This window comes from Corvus hawaiiensis, chromosome 10 (genome assembly GCF_020740725.1).
Source record: "Corvus hawaiiensis isolate bCorHaw1 chromosome 10, bCorHaw1.pri.cur, whole genome shotgun sequence".
NCBI lineage: Eukaryota > Metazoa > Chordata > Aves > Passeriformes > Corvidae > Corvus > Corvus hawaiiensis.
Genome location: NC_063222.1, coordinates 19326018 through 19349525, shown reverse-complemented (window position 1 = coordinate 19349525; position 23508 = coordinate 19326018). Strand labels below are relative to the sequence as shown.

The following is a 23508-nucleotide window of genomic DNA, read 5'->3' as shown; positions in this document are numbered from 1 at the left end:
ATCCAGACCCCCCAGTCCCTTGTGCCTGCCTGGGCTGAGGGACGGAAGGGAAACTCCAGGAAGGTTCCCTCCCCTCTGGCTGGCCCAGCTCGGGCACAGCTCCGCCAGTTGCAGGGCTGGCACAAAAAGGTGCCAGGACAGCCACTGCCTGCAGTGATGCCAGGCTGCTGCAGCCCTCGCTGGCAAGGCAGTGTTGGTACTGTCTCACACTGGTGAGGTACTTACATTGCAGTAGATGCGCTTCTGGACTCCAAACTTCAGCACCAGGACATCAAAAGCCTTGCTCAGGACACCCATCACCATGGCTTCTGACTCCAGAGGACCACATTCCTGTCAAGAGACAGGGCTGTCACTACACAGTAGTTCTCATCCAGCAATCCCCAAACAGTGTCTCCAGGTCCTGGAATCCAGCAGTGGTGGTTGCTGAGTGTGTCCTCTCACTGTCTGTCTTTCCTAAAGCCAAGTGGGCAGACACAGCCCCCCTTCCCAGTGGCATCTAGGCTGGGCCTTCCCAGAGAAATCCAGAGATGCCTCGGGAGAAGATAGCCTCGGGTCTTACCCTGACAAAGACGGAGAAGAAGAGGTCAGCGCTGAGCTCCTGCACCCTCTTGGAAGCCATCTTCCGGTCATTGCAGTGATCTGCCTGCTTTTGGATGGCCTCTTTCTCCATCTTGAGGGGAGCTCTGGCACCTGCAAAGGGGACGAGTGACAATGACATGCCCATGTGCTCTCCTGCTACAGAGCCATGCCATGGCCCCTGTCCCCCAGTGCCCAGCCCATGCAGGGGAGCAGCACACACCGAGCGAGGCGGAGAGCAGGCGGTGCACGATGATGTCGGCGTAGCGGCGGATGGGAGAGGTGAAGTGAGTGTAGAACGGCACATTCAGGGCGTAGTGGTGAAAAAGGGTCTCGTCCTCCAGGACACCGGTGCAGAAGTAGAGAGCCATCTGAAGGGGGGGAGAAACGAGGGGAGGTGTGAGCAAGGGTGGTGCCGTGACGCTGGAGAGGTCTGGCTCTGTGGACACAGTGCCAGCAGCCAATGGCCCTTTGATGATGTCCTGTCTGCTGCTCAGTTTGAGCTGTGCAGGGACGAGGCAGGCACTGCAGAAACTGAGCACAGAATAAAAGAGAGCTCTGACTGCCAGCTGTCCCTGCCTGGCCCCAAGGACTGCATCAACTTTCACATCACCCACGGGTCTAAGCAGCTTCCTGCTTCTGCTCAGGCCCTGGGGCTCATTTGCCATCCTCCCATCTTCCAGGGGAGAGTCCAGCTGAGATGTTCTCCCACCAAGGGGCCTCACAGAGCAGCTCCCATGCTGGCTCTTTGGTTCTGGGTCTGGCTGCAGGCTTTACACACCCATTGTGCATGCTTGGAGAGCACTGGGAGCTGGGATGAGTGGCTTCCAAGGAGGAAGAGAGAGCCCTGCTGTGATCCCTGCTGCTCCATCCCACCGTGACATCTGGGGAGCCAAGTGGCTGAACTGCCCATCTAAACCAACACCAGGGCAACAGCGGCACCACTGCTCAGCAGCCTCTTCAGCAGGAACCTCTCCTGTGTCATCCCACAGGTTACAGCTTTTATTTTCACATCTGTGAAACACCAGCTCTCAGGGCTGGGAAAACACCGGGGGCCAAGCCCAGGCGGGGAGGGGAGGCTCTGCAGGTCAGGGGGGTGGCGGCGGGGTCACAGCACAGTGGCGATTGAATGAACCCATTTAAAAATAAGAGCAAGTGATTTAAAAAAAACAGGAGTAGCCAGCTCTGATTACAGAGTCGTCCTGGGATCCTTGGTTTGGGCAGCTGTATCCTCCGCTCTCCAGGCCAGTGGTGCAGCCAGCTCCTGCTGAGCAGCAACGCACTGATCCGGGCAAGTAAATAGAGCAGGTTAAAAAAAGCAGCATCAGTCCCAGTCTTATTATGAGACCTAAGAGCTGGGATAGGAGCTGTGGTGGCTGCCAATTTCCACAACCCAGAATTAAATTGTTTCTGATGGACTCCATGAAGTACGGTCTCCACTCAATTAGCTCGGCTCCCACCGAATGCGGCTGGGCAGGGAGACATGCTGAGCTCCAGAGGCTGCTGCAGGAGGGGATGAGTGCCCTTGTGCTGACAGACAGCATGAAACCACAGGGAGCTTCCAGGCACTTGTGCCAGGCTTCTGGGCAGAAGGGAGGAAGGTCCCTACAATGCCAGGCACTCAGAAAGCAGAGCACCAGTCAAAGTGCTCTGAGAAAGACACTGGGAAGGGCCCATCCCTGCCCTATGCCTAGCAGTGTTTCAAGTTATGCCCCACCTTGTTTAAAATTAGAAAAGATGCTGAAGGCCCTTTGCTGCTTGCTGTTGCCTGGAGCACTTTGTCTTGATGGATGTGCTGGCCATTGTGGGGTCCAGCACCATTTTGGACACCCTTTTTGCAGCTTATGACCCTCACTGACATTTGCAGCAGCTTGGGTATCACAAGAAAAATACTCCCCTAGGCCACGGAAGGGTTACACCCTGCAGGGAGCCCCGCCTGACACATATCTGACACCCGTCCTCTCCACCGTGACAGCACAACCCGGTGACATCAGCCTGGCATGAAGCAGATGTTTTCTCATTAACAGATTTGACTCACAAGTGGTCTCAAATCCCCAGGGTTTGCTGCAATCCCTGGAGAACTGCGAGGAGACTGGAAATAAATCAGCCCCAGCCAACCAGGGGCAGCTTTGCTCTCACGGACAGATTGAATCCCCGAATGACTGAGCCCCTGAAAAATGGTGTGTCGCTGCTCCTTCATCTGTTACAAGGCTCCTGGCATGCCAATCCAGGCATTCCCTCAGGCACACGCATTACCAGTTGCTTCCCAATTCCCTCCTCCTCCAAGAGGCTGATGTCTTGACCACCAGTACGCAGTGAAGAGGGAAGACACAGACTTGGCACGACCAGGGGTTAAACCTGTGGACAGGTTGTTTAGGCTGATTTAGCTGCAGCCTTGTCCCTGAAACATCAGCTTTATCACTGGGAGCTGGGACGTATGCAGGGATACAGGTGACTTCCCACTGCCCCGACCAGACGGGCTCGCTGCACCATCTGTCAGGGCAATGGCCCAGCCCTCGCCACCGGCCTGGGCCCCTCAGTGGCTGTGCTCTGCAGCTGCCAACACTCAAATCTGTCCTCTGCCCCATGAGGGACTGCAACATCCAGCAGGATGGGGCTGATTCTCCCATCTGCTCTCATGCTGGTGGCAGACAGCAAAAAATATACTCCTCACAGGGAAAGCTCATTCCTCCTGGAAGCTGTTTGCCCCTTTCCGAGGGGGTTTGCCTATAATGGGAGTGTGCCAGGCAACAGGTTTGCCACATATGAGTGGACTGCACAGCACACCTGAACACACAGGCACCTTTGTCTTCTGATGATGGAATGAGGCTAGATCCTGCCAAAATAATGTCTCGTGGAATATCTCCTTTAAAAGCGCCTCTTTGTCTGGTGTGTACTCTGCAGAAGACTTCATCCCCAAAACCTTGATACCTCTTTCATGTAATGATCTAACATGTATTCACAGGGCTAAACCTTAATGAGAGCCACTGTGAGGTATCTGAAGGCATTCCCACCACTTCTCCAACCATAGTCTCAGGACACCACAAAGGCAAGATCTCAGCAAGCCAGTGGGTCCCCAAAAGCCCATGTCCCCCTTGGTGCCACTGCAGAACCCAGTTACTTTCTCCTTGCTCATCCACCCTGGCCAGCAGCCAGGCTTGCTTCACGTACTGCTACTGGCAAAGCCCAGGCTTGTGCCACAGTCAGCATGACCAGAGAGGGACTCAAAGGAATTTGTGTCACCAGTGCACCTTCCGCCAGAAAAGGAGGATGTGAGAGATGAGACCAGGATAACCCAAAGCAGGACACGGGATCTGGGACAACACATCCAGCTCCAGAGGACACTCCCTGCTCTTTACAAAGCAGCCCTCCTGAGCTGGACACACATGAGGGGGTGATTTACTAAATGGCCTCATACCCCAGTCCCAGTTGCAAACAAGCATTAAGTCCCAGAAGCAGGACTTCAGGCAACTGCTAATGAGTAAATGAAGCAAATAAGCTAATTAGAAGAGTGACAGTCAAATGAGTGACGTTGGGAAGATGATTCATTCCTGCAGTGATAAGCAGGCCACAGCAGAGAGATAATTTCAGGAATGTGCCCCTTCTCCCTATTGGGTAGGACTTTCCTCAGAAGACGTTGTGCTGTGCCTAGCTGCAAATGCAGGTGATGCCTCACAAGAACTTTTTTTGATGGTGATAAACACCCAAATAAGTGTCCTGAGCTACAAATGCACCAAACATGACAACTGGTGTGAGCAGCACAAGTCTCCATTGCAGAGACTGTCAAAGAAAGCCACCTGGGCTGGAGGGAGACTGAAGGGTTTCCAGAACTTTCCTGCTTCCAAGAGCAGGTACCAGACTGTGCTTATGGCCAGTTCCACACCCCTACTCTTAATTCCTTCTTTGGACCAGTTGGGATATCACAATGTGAAGGAATGGCACAAACACGAACCATGGAGCCCACCACCAGCTCCTCACAGGGTCCTTGTGAGTCTCCTAACAGCCCTCAGACAACTTCAAGGGTGAAATATCCCAACAGGGACACTGTAAGCAGTGAGGAAAGACTCAGCCTGACCTTGCCACCCAGTGAAGCTTTGTTGCTCAAGGGATACTCCCACGGCCAGCTGCACAGGGCTGGAGGCACTGGACGAAGCTGCTGGCAGCTCTGGAACACCACGTTCAGTGTTCATTCACTCCCTCTGTGTGCAACAACCAGCTTGGTAACGCAGAAGGGGTGAGAACTGAAGATGGAGCCACAGCAGAAAAGCTACAAGCAGACATGCCCGACAGCACAGCGCTGTTCTCACCTGCATGGGCCTGGAGAACATGTAGGTCAGCACTTCTTTCCTTGCTCTGGAATATTGGTCAGCACCAAATGTTTCACTTAAGCTTTTCTGGAGGAGAAAAGAGAGAGCATTCAGTATTGGCATGTTATGGTGGTAAAGGGACCCAGGCAGATCTCACTGGTGCTAACAGCAGCCTGTCAAAGCCAAATTCCCCTTTTTCCTGCAAATTCCCTTGTAAGCCAAAAGGTGCACATGAAATTGGGCTTTGCCCAGCAGCCCAAGTAGGACTGCATACACGGTCCTGAGCACCGGCTCTCCTCTGGGGGTCAATGGCAGGGAGCACCTGGGGCATGGGGACTGCTGGCTCTGTCCCCAGTTGTGCAGCATGAGAGAGAGCCCGTAAACTCTCTCCTGACCTGTGCCTGGCTCCCATCCAGCTTCTGAGAGCTTCAGCACAGGGACTAATGGGACTCTGGGGAGACATGGATATGGGAGGTCACTGCCTGGGGCTAGCAGTGAGGAAGGGCTGGAGGGTTCAAAGTACAGGAGAAGAGCTGAGTGAGCAGCCTTGCATCTGCTGACATAGGCTGGGCACAGCCAGCAAATGGGGAAAGCAGTCCCAGCTGATGGAGGGGCGTGCAGGAGGCCAGCGGGGATGGGATTAACAGAGGATTATCCACAGTCCAGTTGCGGTGAGTAAAGAAAATCCTGGAACCTGTGCTGTGCTATTCAGCTGGAGTTCAGCCTCAGGACACGCTCAGCAGAGGAGTGGTTGGATACTTCTTGCACTGGCTGCATCTGACCTTTCCCAGCACTGCTCTCCAGTCCTTCCCAGTCACCCCGCTCCCCACCCTGCCCTCCCTGAGACTTGCAGCAGCCCAGACAGAAACAGCCCCTTGCAGAGCTACTTTCCTTGTGGTATGGATCAAATTCCCTGCCTAGGACCTGCCCAGAGAAGGAAATCTGAGTGTCTCAGTGAGTGCTCTTGCACTGAAACATCCTTCCCATTGCAGAGAGGGCAGCACAGGGGTCACTTGCAAGGTCCTTCCCACCCTGCTCTAACCTCTGTGCACAACATGGCTGACCAGGACAGGCTGGGCCACCCCTGCCCAGCACTAATGGGATCAACAGCGTGTGAGGGAGGTGTTCCATTTTGGCATGGCATAGTTGTCAGCTTTTCCTGGGCAGAGAGGGACAGAGAATAAAGCACACGCTGCCACAAACACACCACCATGTAGCTGCCCACCCGCGGCCCCCATGGCCCTGCCAGGCCAGGGCACTCACATGCAGGGTCCCCGCACTGCTGAAGTCAATGTCGAGGCCGACTTGGTTGCAAAAGTCCATGAGGTCTTTCAGCAGCTTGGTTTGGGGCGGGGGGGTGGCGGCGGAGGAAGGCCTGCTTGGGGAAGGAGCGGTAGATCTGATGGGCCACGGCCATGTTTGCCAGCAGCATGAACTCCTCCACCAGCCTGCGGCACGAGAAAAACAACCCCAGGCCCCGGTTAGACAGGGGAGGCCCCCTGGAAGCCAAGCCAGTCCACAGTGATGGGAACTAATACGACACAGGGGGACAGGGGAGCAGCTTGCAGTTGCTGTCATAAGCACAGATTAGCTGTGAGACTGCAGCAAATCCCCCCCAAATTCTCACTTTCTAGCGGAGGCTTCCCCAGGGACTCAAGAGTAAGCTGTCCTGCTGGTGCAGACAAGCAGAAGTCAGTGATAAATTGACAGCTTAAATTAGGATAAAATAATCTCCCTTTAGGTCATTGTATCTCCTGAAACGCTTGACAAGCAAAACAAACGCCATGTGAAAGATAGCACGGAAAACAAACACACATCTCTGTCTTCCTGGGCCAGAGAAAACAGCGTCTCGCTCGCTCCCCCATCCCAAGCTCGACATGTGTGGTCAGGCCCAGCCACCGAGCCCTGCCCCACGCCAGGCTCCCACCCACAGCACAACACAGCACTGTCCCCAGGCAGGATAAGCCACCAGTGCTGCTCCAGTGGGGCTGCCTTTGGCATCCAGGAGATGCAGGGACTCCACAGGCTCCTCTAGACAACCTGCAGACTGGTGGGGTACTCCAGCTTGGGGTGAGCCCCTTACTTTCCATCTCTGAATGTACATGCATCGCATGGAAACCTCTGGGGCTACACAGTGCTAAGGAAAGCAATCCCAGCACTAGGGATCATTGGTGTGTGTATGGGTTGTGCTACCAGCAGCAGGGCTGTGCCACGGGGACTTGTTTAACTGGGCTTGATAAGCAAGAGATGTGCTCAACTGGGCTTCCTGCTATTTCCTGCATGTATTCCCAGGGCTCCTAACTGGTGCTAATTGCCAAAAAAGATAATAGATTTACAGAAGTAACCTCATCCTCCCAGCAATGCCTGAGTGAGCTGTTGCTGATTATGCCAGCTCAGCCTCATCGCTCCTGCAGGCAAAGCAGTCATTTTGCAGGGCTGGCTGGGGCACCAGGGCTGGCTGGGGCACCAGGGCTGGAGCTGGCATTCCTGCAGCTCCCAGCCCTGGCCACTGCTGGGGAGACTGGCCAGGTGAGATGTGGAGGATGCTGCACTCCTACAGCAATGATACATTCCCAGCCTGGGAGTACTTGCCAAGAACTTGAAAGAGAAAGGAAATAAAGACAAGCTCAGCGGAGGAATAAGCACCTGACAGTGATAATCAGCAGTAGAAATATTAGTCTTTAATGGGAAGGAGCTCCCTTATTAAGAGCCCTGTGGATTCTCGCAGAGGGTTTTGTGCCAGAGGCCAACACTTCAGGCCCCACAGGGAGGGCAGGAGGGACATCCTGGCCCAGGGGCAGTGTGGGCAGGACGGGAGCAGCACAGCCTAAATGGGAATGGGCTGCCCGCCCTGTCCCCTGGAACACCTGCCCATGGGGATATGCTACCAGAGGCCACGGGCTGGGTCGGGGGTGGGCAATGCCCTGTGACCCGAGCAGGATCAGGACACACTCCTGAGGGGCCACTTCCAAGAGGGTTGAGCCAGGCTCTTGCTGTTCCTGTGCAGCTGAACCGGCAGATGGCAACCTCGGTCCCTCTATGGCCAGCGGCTCCAGGGGGTGAGGGACAGTGTGGCCCCGGGGCACTGGGCACCCCGGCCGTGGGACAGCCAGTGGCAGCCAGGGGGCTACGGCCCGGCCATGCCCATCTCCTGAGAGAGGGTGACACACCACTCTCACACCAGCTGCACGGGAGGGACAGTGGCCTGAGGACAGGTGTGAGGCTGTGCCAGCCCATGCTCACACCTGGGAAGCCCTTTCTGCCCGAGCCAGGTCACAGCGAGGCACGGAAAACAGGGCAGACTGCAAAAGGCAGTGCCTCTCCTTCCCATGGGCTTTGGTGCCAGGAAAGAGGGAGACATTTCCAGCATTAGCCTCAGCTACACAGATGCACACTCAGGCGAAGGCTGGCCATGGAGTCCCAGCATCTCCCTTGAACTGTGGCCTCTATGGAAGGAGATGCAAACCCGTTTTTAAGGACAAAGCAATAAATACCTGTGAACAAAACCTCCTCTTTGTCACAGGCAACACGTGCTCATTGCACATCCCAGAGATGAACACTGAAAGCAAATGCTGCAGCAGACCCTGCCATTCCTGTTCCTGCTGTGCACTGAAGTGTGAAGTCTTCATCTCTTATCTACAGTGACACTTCTGGCTGGATGCAATTTCTACCTGATTATTAAGTTCTGCATTTTGTTTTACCATTCTGGGGCCTGGGCTTTTACAATTTCCTGGAGATATCCTCATTCTGATGTTGTAGGTACTGAATGGAAGCTCATACCTGAGCACCCTCCTGCCAGGGATGCTTTTATTCTTGAAGTAAAACTAACAGCATAAACTACCCACTTTGCTCTGCAAAATCCCATCCTGGGAAGCACCCAGGAGCTTTTCACCCATGACAGGGTGTGCAGGATGTGACTATGGATATTCAGAACTGAAAAACTATTCTTGCTCTCTCACCCAAAGGCAGAGGCAGGCTCTGGGAGATGCATCTGCAGTTCGGGCTTTCAAGGAGCAGGTAACATGGGTAAGGCTGGACACTGTCCTGTATTTGGGAGGAAAAGAAGCCCCAGGATCTGATCGGTTCGTTTGTGTCAGCTCAGGTTAACAAACCAGAGTGCCCTGGAAGGCCACAATTCCCTCTGGGCTGAGGCCAAAACTCCCTGCAGGGACAGAAGGTCCTTCCCAGCTCTGGATCTCTGGGGGGGTGCTCCCCAAATGCACCCTGCTGCAGCAGTCCTGCAAGCTTGAAAGGGAAGAGTGTGGGGCTGCTCCCTAACTCCTAGTCAGATTTGTTCTAAACATCAGGAGTTCAGGGAGAGGAAAGCAGCTTCCAGAAGGCACAAGTCACAGTTGGGGTAATCCAGAGCATGTGAGAGCTTGCCAGGGTCAGAGGGAACAGGCTGGGGACAGTGAAGGAGCTTGCACCTGTGCCTGGAGTTAAGCCACGTCACCTCTTCCAGCAGAGCAATGGGGTCCGGGGCTCAGGACACAAGGAGGGAGACAAGATCTGGATGAAACAGCTCAATGTGGTGACCTCACTGCACCTGAAAGGAAAACCTTATTCCCAAGAGGAGCTCATGCTGAGACTGCATGGGATGTTGGTGACTCAAGAGGACGAGCCAGGACTAGGACTGCCCATGATGCTGGCAAGGCTTCAGGTGCTGAGGAGCTGGAGGGCACAGCAAAGCTGCTGCCTTCCTGCCCTCCCCACGTGGCCTTTCAGTTGCACTTCTAGTTCATGTTCTCACCAGGGCTTCAACTCAGCAAACACTACACTGTGGCTTGAAGAAAAGCAATGGATGCTGGGGCTGGTAGGAGCAGAGGACGGCTGGCAGAGCATGGACTCAGCCCAGTGCCTGATGTTGCTGGGAGCTGTGCTGAAGCCCTGCAGGTCAAACGACAAGAGGTTTTGGGGTTTCTGTGGGTTTTTTCTTAAAACAGCCAAACTTGGACTCTGGCTCAGTGTAGCTGGCAGACAGAAGTACAAAGAAAAATATTTCATGGCTAAAAAAACGGAGACAGAAAGACTGGTCCATCTGAATGCGCACTGAATGAATCCCATGTGAAATGCATTCTAACGGCATCGCTACAGTTTCCTCTGGATTAGCTGAGCTATCCTTGGCTCCTGGCTCCATAAAATCCCATAAACAATCTGATCTAAACTTTTGCCCTTTCTGTGCTGATGTGAGGTTTCCTCTGCCGTCCCACAGACTGGGCTAGGGGTCAACAGGTGGCTGTCCCTCCCGTAGGTGCCTGCCCCTCCCGTAGGTGCCTGCCCCTCCCATAGGTGCCTGCAGATCCCAGCTGTCCTGCTAACCACGCCGCAGGAGGAAGCATTTCCAAACCTGCTCCATGCATCATTTAACATGTGCACATGTGAGGGGAAGGAGAGGGAGTGATGGGATGGCTTTTGAGCCATATAACATGTACATCTCCTGTCAGCTCTTTCAACAGTCAGATTTTGCTTATGAGTTATGTGGATGAAACTCATCCTCAGCCTGCCTTATGCAAGAGGTCAGATGGAGTGTATGGCTTACACTCACCTCTGAGTTTCAAATGTGACCAGGGCATGCCAGTGCCTACATCTCACCAACTTCTGGGGAGACTTCAAGCTCCTGAGATGGTCTTAAATGCAAGTCTTGGTGCTTTTCAAAGTATCTTTCATAGTCACAATTTCTGTAGGCCAACAGTCACCTGTGAAACCATCCAGCTGAAGTGGCTTGATGACATCTCAATTACAGCCCCAAATGCAAGCTACTGGGCTGTAACTCCTCTCAGACAGCTCCTTCCAGCACCAAACATCTATGAGATGTGGAAAGAGGAGCTACACATTCAGACCCTTGACCTGCTTTAGTATTAGCATTACTATTTGCTCCACTGAAGGTTAGGTAGACCCTTCTCAATCCCTGGATAGCAACCTTGAAAAACTACTGACGCCCTCAGCAAGTTGTTTGTTTGATGGCAAATAAAAAAATGTTTTCTCATGGCAAATCTCTGCAAAGAGAGGCAGGGCAAGTAAAATGCCTGTTTGGCTGCTTGTCTCCATAGCAATGCAGCTAGGCTGCACAGCAGCCATCGAAGTGCCCACTATCTCTGATTAACTTGACAAATGACATTAGCTAAGCAGGGTTTGCCGAAAGGGAGAGACAAGGAGTACTTTGTGTGCAATCCAGTAAGTGCAGGAAGGAGGCAGCCAGCTTCCTTAAAGCAAAAGGACACTAAAACACCTGCTATTCCACAAGGGTAACAGAACCGGGGACTTCAGAGCAAATGGCAGTGAGGTGGGGCTGGACAGATAAGCACAGCTTTTCCCCCACACTGCCTTCTTCACCTTCATCCCTTCCTGCAAGATGTAACTGATGGGTACATCCAGGTTTTGGAAGAGTTATCACAGCTGAGGTGTGAGAGAGAAACCCAAAACACTACACAGCTCTTTCATGGCAGGGTTCTTGGCTTTTGACAGACTGGAGAAGTTGGTATTTTCTTCACATGTAGCTCATTGTGGAAACCTGCTCCCAAAAGGACAGAGCTGAGCTGTTCTGAGCTGGAGTCTGAGCCCCCCTTCCAATGGTGGTACCTCTGGCTGGGTGAGCTGCCACCAAGTAATCCCCAGCATCTTTTCAGCAGCTCAGACTAGAGCCAAATGTGACCAACCACTTCTACAAGGGTTACCAAACTTCTTTCTCCTAACCCCTTACAATATCTCATCTGCTCCTCAATCTCATCTCTCCCTCATAGCACTTACTCCCTCCTACAAAAGGAACAAGACTTCTGCTGTTCTAATTTCTTCCCATCTATGCATGGATTTACCATCCCAGCTCAGCATGGGTTTGTGCTTCAACCTGCAGTCAAAGGCCTCTGGTTTCTCAACCTGTATCTATGTGCCTGCCTCAGGTGTGTCCAGCTCCATGCTGCGTCCAAGCAGGGCTCCGACAGTATAGCTTTGAAAGCATCACACTTGAACCAAACAGTGCCACGAGAGGCTGGTGCTGAGAAAGGCAGGCCTGATGTGTTTATGTGTGTCTGAGAGGGCTCTAAAGACACTGATGGATTCATGTTCCCTTGCTAAGGGCAGTACACTGCTGAGAGCCCGCACTCTTTGCTGGCTTGGAGGGGATAATTGCTACAGCACAATCTCATAACAAACAGAAGATCTACAGCCACCTCCTGCGAATGGGACTCTAAATCCTGCTGCATTCACCCACAAAGTCACCTTCCACAAAAGGCTGCAAATAGTCCTGTTCACATCCAACAGGAGCAGCATCAGCTGAAGGAGAACAGTAAAGAAAAAGCACCATGGCTCAACCAACAAACCCTCTCCAGGGTGTTAAGTCCAAAGACGCTGGATGCGGTATGACTTTTTCTTCTTTTCTTTAAATCGTGTTCATTTATTTTTGATTACAGCTCTTCCATGAAGCAGAGGAACTTGAGAGGTTTCTATAAAAGCTCTTCTAAAACCAACATTAGCTAATCCCACATCTCCTGAGAGCACAGCCAGTGACAGAATCATGCTCTTTGGTGAGTAGCTGGGCTGGCACTTGCAATGGCTCTGTTCCATGCAAAATTATGCAAGAACAGTGTGCTGTTTTCTTGGTGACACTTTGCCTGTCCAACAAACAGGAGCATCTTCAGCCATCCACTCTGGAACAAAACTGCTGCCTGAAGAGCCATGAAAATCAAATCCCCTATTATCCAAAAAAATTGGACTGCAGTATTACATATGAGCCTTGCAATGTTGGTGTGGAGCTCCTGTTGCCAGTGACAGTTGCCAAAAGACCAAAAGACCTACTTTTTTTTGAAAGAAAAAGTAGTAAAAGGCAAGAATGCTGGCGGTTCATGGCTTGATGAAAGTCATTTGTGCTCCTCTCACAGCTAGCAGTAGCCTCGCACAAAGCATAGCTGAATAATGGAATTACTCCACTTTCTGAGATTGCTCAATTAGCTCTTGGTTAAAACTGCTAACATTGAAACTTGATGAGAATAGCAGCTCTGAGGCAGTTTTAGATTCATTTCTTACTAAGCTAGAATGGCTTTTCCCTATAATGAACTCCCTTTCCGGGGTATAAAGAATGCCCTTTATATTAGCTATGGTGCCTTCCCAGTAATAGATGCCTACAACACAAATGCATGGGGAGGGTTCTCTGAATACAAATGTCACTTATGGACCACTCTCACACCTTGAGGCTGGAAATGCCACAAGACTGCTCTCTTTGCTTTATCCAAATTATCTGCGGTACAGTGGAAAACTGTTTTAAGCTCTCAGTACTGACGCTGGGCTCTTGAAGGCATTTGGCATGATTAGGAATTAACTGCTCAAAGCCTGATGTACTGGTTTGCACGCAGGGATTTAGACCACTAGAAAAACCTCAGACATTTGCCTGAGTTCCTGTGAAATTATCAACATCACTTTGCAGCCCTGTTAAATGAAATTGCTGACTTCATCTGGCAGCACAACGTCAGGCCAGACGTCACAGTGCTGGATGGCACGAGTGGCCACAGAGCCTTTGGCATCTCTTGTCTCTCAGCTCTGTGGGTGGAAAATGCACCCTGCTTGGCCTGGAGCTCCTCACTCTCATCTGTGGTTCATATGGAAGGGATAAAGTCAACACCTGCCTGTCCTACCATCCTCCATCCTGTCTTGATTCAAATGGCATCACTGGACTGAAGTGCCGGTGTTGCAGAGGACGCAGTCACTGCGGGCTGTGCCTCTTCATTAAAGGTTAATGACTGCAGTCTGCTCCTTTTTGTGCAAATTGGTGACAATCTTCAGACTCCTGGCATGGTGCTGAAGTGCCCCTCTGTGCCAAAACAGTCTTCAACTGCTGTGGGCCAGGGATGAAAGCTTAGACCTGCACCCATGTGCTGGGCCACACACGATGTGGAAGCACAACTTCAGCAGGGTTCCTCATACTCAGCTCCAGTGTTCTCCATAATTTTCTCAGGGCTATCATATCTTTGAGCCCAGGGCAGAGGACTTTACCCTCAGCATCACATACAGAGGGAGATCTCCATCCAGGAATGGCCTTCCTATCTCAAGAAATCCCTTTTTTAATGGACCCCAAAGAAGCCCATGGAGCGCTGCTCGCTCAATGTGGGCACACAGCCTCATACACATCCCCTTCTAGGAATGCCTCCAGTCCCCAGGGCTGCGTGGCACTGCCACACCAACCTCGCACCTGTGCTGGGTGTCAGCACTGAAGTGACAGCAACGTTAAAAACCCTCCCTGAATGCACAAGCCCTTCACCTTTGTGGGGAAGACAATGTGAAAGAGTTCGCAATCCTTGAGTTTATCTCCAGGAGCTGCGCAGTTTGGAATCCCAGCCCCACTTCCCACAGATCTGTGTCAGATCCATTTTGTCTTTCGAAGGAGCCACCAGCTCACCAAGATCTCATCTCTCAGAGGCAGCTATGATGGCAAGGGCCCTGCTCCCACTCTGCAGGGCCACAGGGAAGGGATAAGGATGGATCACTAATGCACAATGCTCATCTAACAGGTCTCATGACAGCGATGGGCTGGCAAGCCTTACATCTGGGAATGCATTAGGATGCTCCCAAGCAAGGGTGCTGCCCAGCCACCCAGGGCCAGAGCAGGGACCTGAGACTTGAGTTTTCTCCAGCCCATGGCAATTCTTGGTGGGTGAATGAGCTCAGAGCCAGGCTGGGGTTGGGATGGGACAGAGGAGAGGGGAGATACCTCACAGCCAGCACCCACAGCCAGACTAGACTGGCAGTTCACATTCCTGAGACATGCAGTCTGATACGGCACTGGCTCCGAAATCACGGCTTATGACAAGACACATAATATTAATGTCATCCAGAGTCTGGCTAAGAGGAGAATGGAAAGAATTCCTGAATGAATGCAGACAGCCCCTCTGCTGACGGGAAAGTCGCCAGCCCCACACATTAGGCCAGCACTGCCTGTTATCAGACTGCCTTTCCCACTGGAAGGAGGAAGCAGGAATGAAAGGCACTTTCCCTTGCCATTAAAAGTTTATGCAAGTGATTTATGGGTCAGAAAAATTAGCAAACCCATTGCTGAGCGCTCCATACAGCAGCGTGTGTTACGTGGCTGCTGACCAGAAATGCCAAGACCCATTAGGTGGAAGCAAAGGGCAGCACAATGGAAAGTTAAAGATGCTTTTTGCCGATTTAATTAATTAGCCAGGTCTTTTCTCCATCCCCTGCAGCCTTCATTAATGTAATGTTGAAGTGAAGAAATATTAACAATTCAGACAACACATTAATATTAACACAACACCTGCAAAATGCAAATGTAAGTCCATTAGGTAAACATGATCTTAAGCCATTGAGGCAGAATTAATACTCTGACATTTCCTAGCACAAGTATCCTGCAGAAATACTCTCCATCACTTATGCTCCATTCTAAGCCATGGCCCCTGGTACATGGGGGGCTCCTCATCTGTTACTAGTCCCTGAAAGGATGAGAAAAACTTACATTTCCATTAAGACATTTGCCTGTTCCATATGGAAAGTGTCTTACTAAAGCCATGTCATGAACCAGAAGGATCAAAAGGGATTTTTAAAAGGATTTTATCTCTGTGCCAGCAAGGGATGGAGATAAAACCTGAGTCTGATAGCTTGTAAATATTAACCTACACTTGGGAATGCTCCAGAACATCAGCTTTCTATTATGGTGGTTTCATCTGAGACAAGTTTTCATTAAGGGAGAAACAAACAGTTAATCACCCAGAGAACTGATAGTGCCACAGGGAGTCACAGAATACTGGAACTAGCCTTCCTGTTCCACATTCCCCATCAGCTAATGTCCTCCCAGACATTCCTGCAGAGGAGACATTCACATCCTGTGTGTGTTACATCCTTCAGCCTTTGGATTTGCTTTTTCCCAGTTTACCTGACATTAAGGAGTTGATTACTTCCAAAGCAGGAGACAATCTGATGGATAAGGGGGAAATAAAGAATACTGGATGAACATTCCAGACTAGAAGCATACTCTGAGATAGTCAATGACTGGGAGAGCATACATCTACCAACCAGGATGTGATCCAGGGACAAACAAGAAGGAGTCTGCAGAAACTTCATGAAGAGATGAATAACAAAAGGTAATAAAAAAAAAAAGTTTAAAATACCAGAAACATGGAAAGTAATCTACATAATCTGGCAGCCAAAGGCAGTGGTGGCATGAGAACTCAACATACACCCCTGATGTTCATGAAGTCAAAGTCAGGCAGTGACTTGCTAACTAATGCCCTCTTCTGCTGCAAGTCTCTGGTCCAAGCAATGCAGGATAACTTCAAAGTTGGGTCAGGTTGGCCTTTTCCAGTTGAGTTCTTGCAATCTCCAAGTTCAAGTTTCTCACAGCCTCTCTGGGTGCCTGTTCCAGTTCTTAACCATGCTCACAAGTGTTGTTTGGGCTCATAGGAAGAGACCTCCAGGAGAAGCAATCACTCAGACTGGCCAGCCTTCAGCAAGAGTCTTGCCAGAGGAGGACTGCTCAGGAGAAACTGGCTCCAGATCAAGGGAATCAGAATGACCACTGGGACTACTGGTTCTGAGAAGATCCGTGTCAGAAAAACACATGCAACTTATCAAGTTCCCAAGGTCCCCAGCAGACAACACCCAAAGGCAGGTGCTCTCTGGCCATGGGATGCTCTGCTGGGGGTGCTGCTTTCCAGGCAGGGCTGTGGATCAGGGCTCACAGCACCGCCCAGCACTGCTCTGGTTCAGCCTCAGATTTGCAGTTGTAGCACTGAGTGTGGGCAGGTTAAAGGGAACAGTTGTATCAATACAGAGCCAGGGATCCAGCTGGCTCTGGCTGTATTATTCTTGGTCTGAAATGATTGCAAAGCACAACACATGAACCTTCTGGTTACCAGGATTTTCAAAGACATGGAAACCCGAGGTGGAGGGGAATAAGGTACGGGGGACACCGACAGCCGATTGGGGTTAAAACAACCAATAAAAGTTGGCAGGGAGATGAAAGGAAAATGGGCAACACAGAATTTGGGGGTGATGTTTTCTAAATATGCTACTGAAATACTCTGGATAACTTCTGCTTTCAAGCAGCCTCTTGGCAGATTAAAATGTCCCAGAAGGTTTTACATCCAGCTCCTATGATCTTAAACTAAATATTAGGTGAGAGAAATATGCTTCTAAGGAAAAGTCAAACATAGCCCTGAGTAAAAAACAATGATCAGGAGAATGAACGTATTGGGTTTGTTGAATATACAACTAACATCAATTTTCTTGCCCAAAAAATAAAGCCAAAGGAATAAAATGCAGAGATGAGCAGAATGGAAAACCTGCAGGAAATTTAGGCAGTCTCCCCCCACCCTGCATATTTCCCCAGGCAGGACTCTCACCCTGTCTGGCCTCAGCTGGCAGGCTTGGAGCTTTGCCTTGAATTCCTAAGAGAGCCTTACCTCCTCTGCAGCAGGACAGGCTCAAGGCACAATGGGTCTTTTCCATCTGTAACCTCTCTCCCTTGACTTTTATGTGCATCGATTCAAAAGCTGTTTGATTTACTGATGCAGGGGCTGTGAAGAGTCTGGTTTGGTCTAAGGACAGCCTGAGGTTAAAGGCAGCAATGCAATTTCACCACCCTGTCCATTACAAGAAAATGATCAGATCTGGATTTATAGTCATGTTCCAGCGAGCCCACACATCACAGCAGGCTGAAATTAGCATCATTTACACAACAGGATTGAGGAAAAATGGATAAACATCCCACTGGAGCTGGACACCCCATAGAGAAAGCTGAGTGGTGTGGGAGCGGGTCCTGAACAGCACCTTGGAGGGTGTGTGGCTGTGGGTGACAGAGAGCTGTTTGTCTCCAGATGGAGCTACTTCAAGCCAGATGGCAGATGAGGATAGATGAGGCAGTTTCAATGAGACCCTAACAGGTGAGGAGGATGAGTGGCATGGGACCTATCACTGTAAGCAAAGGAGAATCGTATCCTTCAAGTCCAGAGATGGATATGACGACTCTCCAGAGCTGGATTATTAAGAAAGGACTTTGTTTCATATCCCAGTTCCTCTACTGAGATTGTATAGAAGTGAGAACAAGCTCTCTTGATGCCAAGGTCTGCAAAACCTCATGTGCTGCTGGGCGAATTTAGCAAGTATCTCCATCCCTGATTGTCACAGTCATAACCTGGTTACTCCAGCTAGATCCTCCACTGACTTTTATGGATCCCTCAGCTGCATCTAAGAGCAGAGAAACCAGAGCTAAATCCATGATGATATCCTGAAACTGCTCCCGTGGGTCAGGGTTTTACTAGATGAAGGGAAGCTTGGTTAGAATTAAGACCCAGGTGTGATGAAGAACTCTTGCAATGTTACCTTCCAACTCCTCCAGAGTTCAGCAGCACAGATCAACCTCCTGAAAAAATCTACCATCACCAGAAAGCAGACACACAGATAGATCTGTCAGCACATTTGTGCTGCTGAAACCGACAGATCTCAGCACTGGATCATGGTAAGATTTGCAACACTGTCATCTCGCAAAGCCTTGGAAGTGCCTTTTAATCCCTGGAAAAGGAGCACTTCAGGCATCAGTTCTTGACTTTGCATTTGAATGTTGCAAAGCCAAAACAACAACCTCTCTTGGAGCACAGGGCATATCCTAAGATGCCCTGGAGCTTTCTTGTCCTACAGACATTGAGTAGTAATCTCCAAATGACAAAACAGAAATAAAACCATATATCCTCATGCTTTGGTGAGCCTCCAATCCAAGCCTGACAGATACCTGGCTCTGGGTGTTGCATCTCTCAGACTGCTTAACCCTTGAATAAACAGGGGAAATGTACATTTAGACAAAGCCTGGCTTTATCCCTTTCCCCCTCCAAATCTAGTTTAAAGCTCTTTCAATAAGCCTTACTAACTCCTATGCAAAAATCCTTTTTCCCCTTTGAGACAGGTCACCAGCAGGCCTGGTACTGTGTAAAGCAACCTGGGATCAAAAAAACCCCAAATTCTTCAGCGACCCCAGGCCTGGAGCCAGGTATTGATCTGCTCCTTCTTCCCGTTTCTTCCCTCATCATTTCCTGTAACTGGAAGAACAGAGAGGACATTGCCTGTTCTCCTGATCCCTTAGTCAGTTATCCCAAAGCCTTGAAGTATCTTTTGAATATTCTTGGACTTCTTGTTGCAACAACATTGCTGCCTACCTGAAAAATCAACAATGGATAATATCTGAGGGCCATACCAGGGCAGGAAGTTTTCACTTTTTTAACCTGGCCCCAGGGAAGCAGCAGACTTCCCTAAGGAGTGGGTCCGATCTATGTACTGGGCCTTCAGCTCTCTAGCAAGGGTTACTCAACAACATCCAAGTAAAAGCTTTGGGAGCTTCCTCCAACTGATCAACCTGTTAAATCTGGACAGCTGAGAAGGACAGTGAAGCTCCATCAGATGCCCTTCACTGACCAGTTTCTGCAGGGGACAAACCCACTCAGAACCACTGCCTGCAGCAGCAGCATGATTGTGTCAAGAGATGTTAAGAGAAAGGGGACACACAATAGTTAAAACAGACAATCCAAGTATCTGGAAAAGGGCAGGGATTACAAGAATCTGGTAACCCACCACAGGGAATACAACAGCTTCTGTTACTGCCCACATTACATGTGCTCACTTACAGCTGTCTGGACGTGACAGACACCAGCAGCTTCTGTGAGTGCTTGTGGGAACATGTCCCTCCACAGCAAGAGAGGCACCAACCCCATTTCAGCCTGAGCTTGCTCCATATCACACCAAGACAGATCCCATACGGAAAGGAAACAGTTCGGGAGTGATGCATGGATGGGCTGAACGTCAAAGCATGGGAAATACAGCTTAGGGTACGTGCAATCCAGGCACATTATACCCTCTTTGAAACTCACTCTCCCATTGTTATTTAACATCCTGCAGGTTTCAGCCAGAGACTCCCGTCCACGCCCCAAACTGGCCTGGGTATAGCTTGGGAAGACGAAAAGGAGCTTGAAATGAACTGTGGAAAGATTTAAGTGCTCTAACTGCTGCTTTCCAATACAATTTTCCACTTGGGGCAGGGGAAGGGAAGGAGGAAAGCCTGACAGTAGTTGAGAGCCAGTCACAATTGTGACAGGTTCTTCTTTTCCATTTCCAACCAGCTCATAGGCAGAAGGAGCACTTTAACTTCCATTAATTATCACAGCCTTGTTCCAGCCCAGGGTTTCAGCGCAGCAGTGGCAAACTCTTAGGACCTGTTAGGAGCAGGTCCTGCCTCAAATTGTGCTACACTGCTCGGTGCAGTAAAACTCTGTAATTCATGGAACCAAGAGCTACTGCAACTCTTCCTAGAGTACCTCAGTTTGAAGCTAAGGGAATCTCCTGTAGGCAGCACCAGTTCTGTCAGAGAAGAGGATCACACTAACAACTTCTTGCACTCCAGACTCTGAGAACAGGTTAACAGCCACTTAACAGATGGATCTCTTGCACACCCAAGCTGTACACACAGAAAAAAAGGAGATTAACAGAGGAGAACATCACTTCTGTCTCCTCCCTGGCTACCAGAGACTCCTGTTGTAACTCTACCACCACGTGAAGTTTATTGCATTTATCAGTCCTGATCACTGGATGTGCAGCTTCAAAGTGTGCACGTGGTGTTCAGGGAGATGCAGACAGCTCAAACACACAGCCCTCACACAACTGAGGCAAAATTATTATGAAATATTGCTATGTGGTTTCTCCCACTTTTTGGCTTCATTACAAACTATCAATGAACATTATTAAAAAATAGCTGTAATTGAGATGTGTCTGTGCAGAGACTAAGATGCCCTAGCTCAGCATTTCAGCCCATGCTGCCCCATGTCCCTTCCTGCTCCTCTGCCAACACGGCTGATCCACCCTCAGCTGGTCTCCCCTGCTGAGACCCAGACCCAGTCCCTGCTTCCACCCACTCCCAGCATCCAGCTGCAGGTACCATGCCTTCATGCTCACTGATGACAATATGTGTCATTCTCCCTTCCCCACTTGATAACAGACCTTTCCAGAGCTGCCCCCTCTGACACTCATGATTTGCAAACCACTCACAGGTATTTCTGGCATTAAGTAATGAAAGGAGGGAGATGCTACTGCTGCTGCTGCTTGATGCAGCCAGACCTGCTTCCCAGGGACCCCACAGTCACCCCAGCAGATGCTGGTGAGCTGTCTTGGGATTCAGGTGCTTTGTGGCTCTGAGTGGAAAACAAGCCCAGCCACAAGCATTGTTTCCCTGCCTGCACCACCTGGAACAGCTGATGGCTCCAGTTACGGCAAATTTACTAGCCTGGAGCAGGTGAGGAGCAAGGCAGTGTGCCTGTGTCTGCACGGACAGATCCAAAAGGAGGAAGGGAGACTGACTGTGAATTCAAATTTAGAGTGATTGGGACATACTGTGTGGGGATGCTGAGGTTCACGAAGCAGCTCCACATTCAGCTCTGAGTCACACAGGAACCAGCCTGGGGAGCAATTACTGGTGTACAAATGCTCTTGAGCTGCAACAAAAGAATGGCAAGGAGTTTCTCATCAAAACCACTTGAAATCTTTATCTTGCCCACTTAGGCTTGGGAGGATACTTCCTTCTTAGACAAATGAAGCCTCAGCAGAGCATCTGGGATGCTGGAGAGGAAGTGTCCAGTGACGTGAATCAAGGGTGAGCAGCAGCCACTGCAGCACAGCAGCAATGACAGCCCTGACAATATCACCCCATTCCCATGCCAGCACTTGTAACTGCAGGAACTACACTCCGTTAGGAACAAGCTGTTCCCCTAATTCAGTCCTCCTGCCTCCTCTGTTAAAAGATTTTCCTGAAACTGTGTAGGGCTTTGACTAGCCAAATGCACATTGACATCTGACTTCAGCCCTCTAGCTGCCAGTGCATCACCCCCTGCAAGCCCAGCCTGGGCTACTGAGAGCCATAAGGCAAGGGGAAATCCCTGAACCACAGCCTGCTCCCAAATCAGGTCTGCAGCACTAACGAGCTCCCCACACTTCAATCTTCCTCCCTGCATCCTCACACACAGATGAGCTTTTTATTCTAGAAACCCCATACACTACTCTAGGACTGAAAGGGAATTACATTACAGCAAGCACACGCCCAGCTGCTCATTTTGTATGTGCTGACAGTCTCGTTTCAACTCTACTTTCTATGTTTAAGGTGTTAATGGGAACCTTGATGCATTTCAGAGGGAATGTGCACAGATAGAAGACAGATGCACGAGTCTAAAACCTGGCTCCCAGATTTCATATCAAGTGCTGGATTTGTTTATATCCATATGATACAATCTCCATAAAAGCAATCAACCACCACCAAAAGGAGATGTTTCAATATCTGCACAGCCTTCTCACACTAGGCATTAGGTTTGCTTTTATGATGCAGAATAATATAATGGATTTCTTCCACAAGTTCCCAAATGTTGTTATTAAGTGTTGCTTCTCTAATAAAATATGCTGCAACATACAGCAGTACATGATGTGGCATTTACACAAGTCTTTTCTCCATATAGGACTTGCTGGCTTTTAAACAAATCTGTCTCTTCTATACACTACAGAAGCACAAGATGAGTAATTACGTTCTCTGCTTAATAATGTTTTTGCAGTGGCCAATTTAACAGCTAATCTCCACAAACCTCTGAGATAGTCCCCCAGCAGCTACATTTGCATGTTGTAATCAAGTCTTGCTATTAAATCATACTTTGCAACAATAGCTGAGCTGTCAACGACAAAGCAGCGGCTCTCGGCTCTTGCACTGGCACCATGCAGGCGAAAGCCCTGGACAAACATGCACAAAACCTCACTGCTCTGCCAGCTAGGAGGGCATCCCTTTGCACTTTTGGGAGCTTGGAAATGGCTACACCCATGACGGATCTCAGGACAAGCATCCCTTGTCTTGTTCTGCTCTCTGGTCAGTCAGCTTGCAAGCTGTTTTCTCCAAGCCTGCCTGCTGCTCTCTGCAGTGATGCAAAGCCAAACTGGTTTGGTTGTGGTGCTCTGCTGTACTTCTCTGACTGCTTTTTATGGTGTCCTTAAAAGCTGAGCACACTGGGTGTAACAGAGAGACCCCTCTGTAGCAAAGGTCCTGCCTTGGCTGCGTGGGCAGAACAGCTTGTGGAGCCATGTTGTGATCAGAGCACTGCATCCCTCAGGGTTAACCACGCTCCTTGAAAATGCCTTGCCCGATTTCCCAGTTTCTTTGCTGTCCTTGTTGATCACAGTGCAGCAAGAAGATATGGCTGAGAGAGAGGGCAGACCAGCACCAGCTCAGTTAAGTGTCCCTGTTAGTGTCATCACAGTTTGGCTGTGGAGCCATGAATAGCTGGTGTGACATACAGCATTAAACAGAGATTTGATCTTCCTCCACTGGCTTCGACCAGGGACTGATCCTCTGCTCTGCACTTCCCATTTGCCCTCCCAAAACCTCATCCTCAAGGAGACCCACATAAACTCTGGCTTAGCTCAGCATCATATTCCTGCTCCTGTACATTCACTGAAGCAACATGTCCCTTCTCCTCTGCTTTCCCACAACCTCAGTTTTCTCTCAGTGATTGTAAATATCTGAGTGATCTGAGTGCATCTGTCAAAGAACAGCACCAAGAGGCAATTCCTATGAATTCCCTGCAGCAAACATCACTGCACTGGTCCAGTCTGT

At 50.2% G+C, this 23508-nt stretch overlaps 1 protein-coding gene across 1 annotated transcript in view; it reads right to left on the bottom strand.

Annotated features, from left to right (window-relative positions):
* Positions 1 to 23508, bottom strand: part of DIS3L2 (DIS3 like 3'-5' exoribonuclease 2) — a 184724-nt gene that overhangs the window by 3865 nt on the left and 157351 nt on the right. The window contains 6 exon segments of the mRNA XM_048314282.1: positions 226 to 330; positions 560 to 690; positions 800 to 947; positions 4884 to 4970; positions 6147 to 6239; positions 6241 to 6331. Coding sequence (XP_048170239.1) covers positions 226 to 330; positions 560 to 690; positions 800 to 947; positions 4884 to 4970; positions 6147 to 6239; positions 6241 to 6331 — 655 coding nt within the window.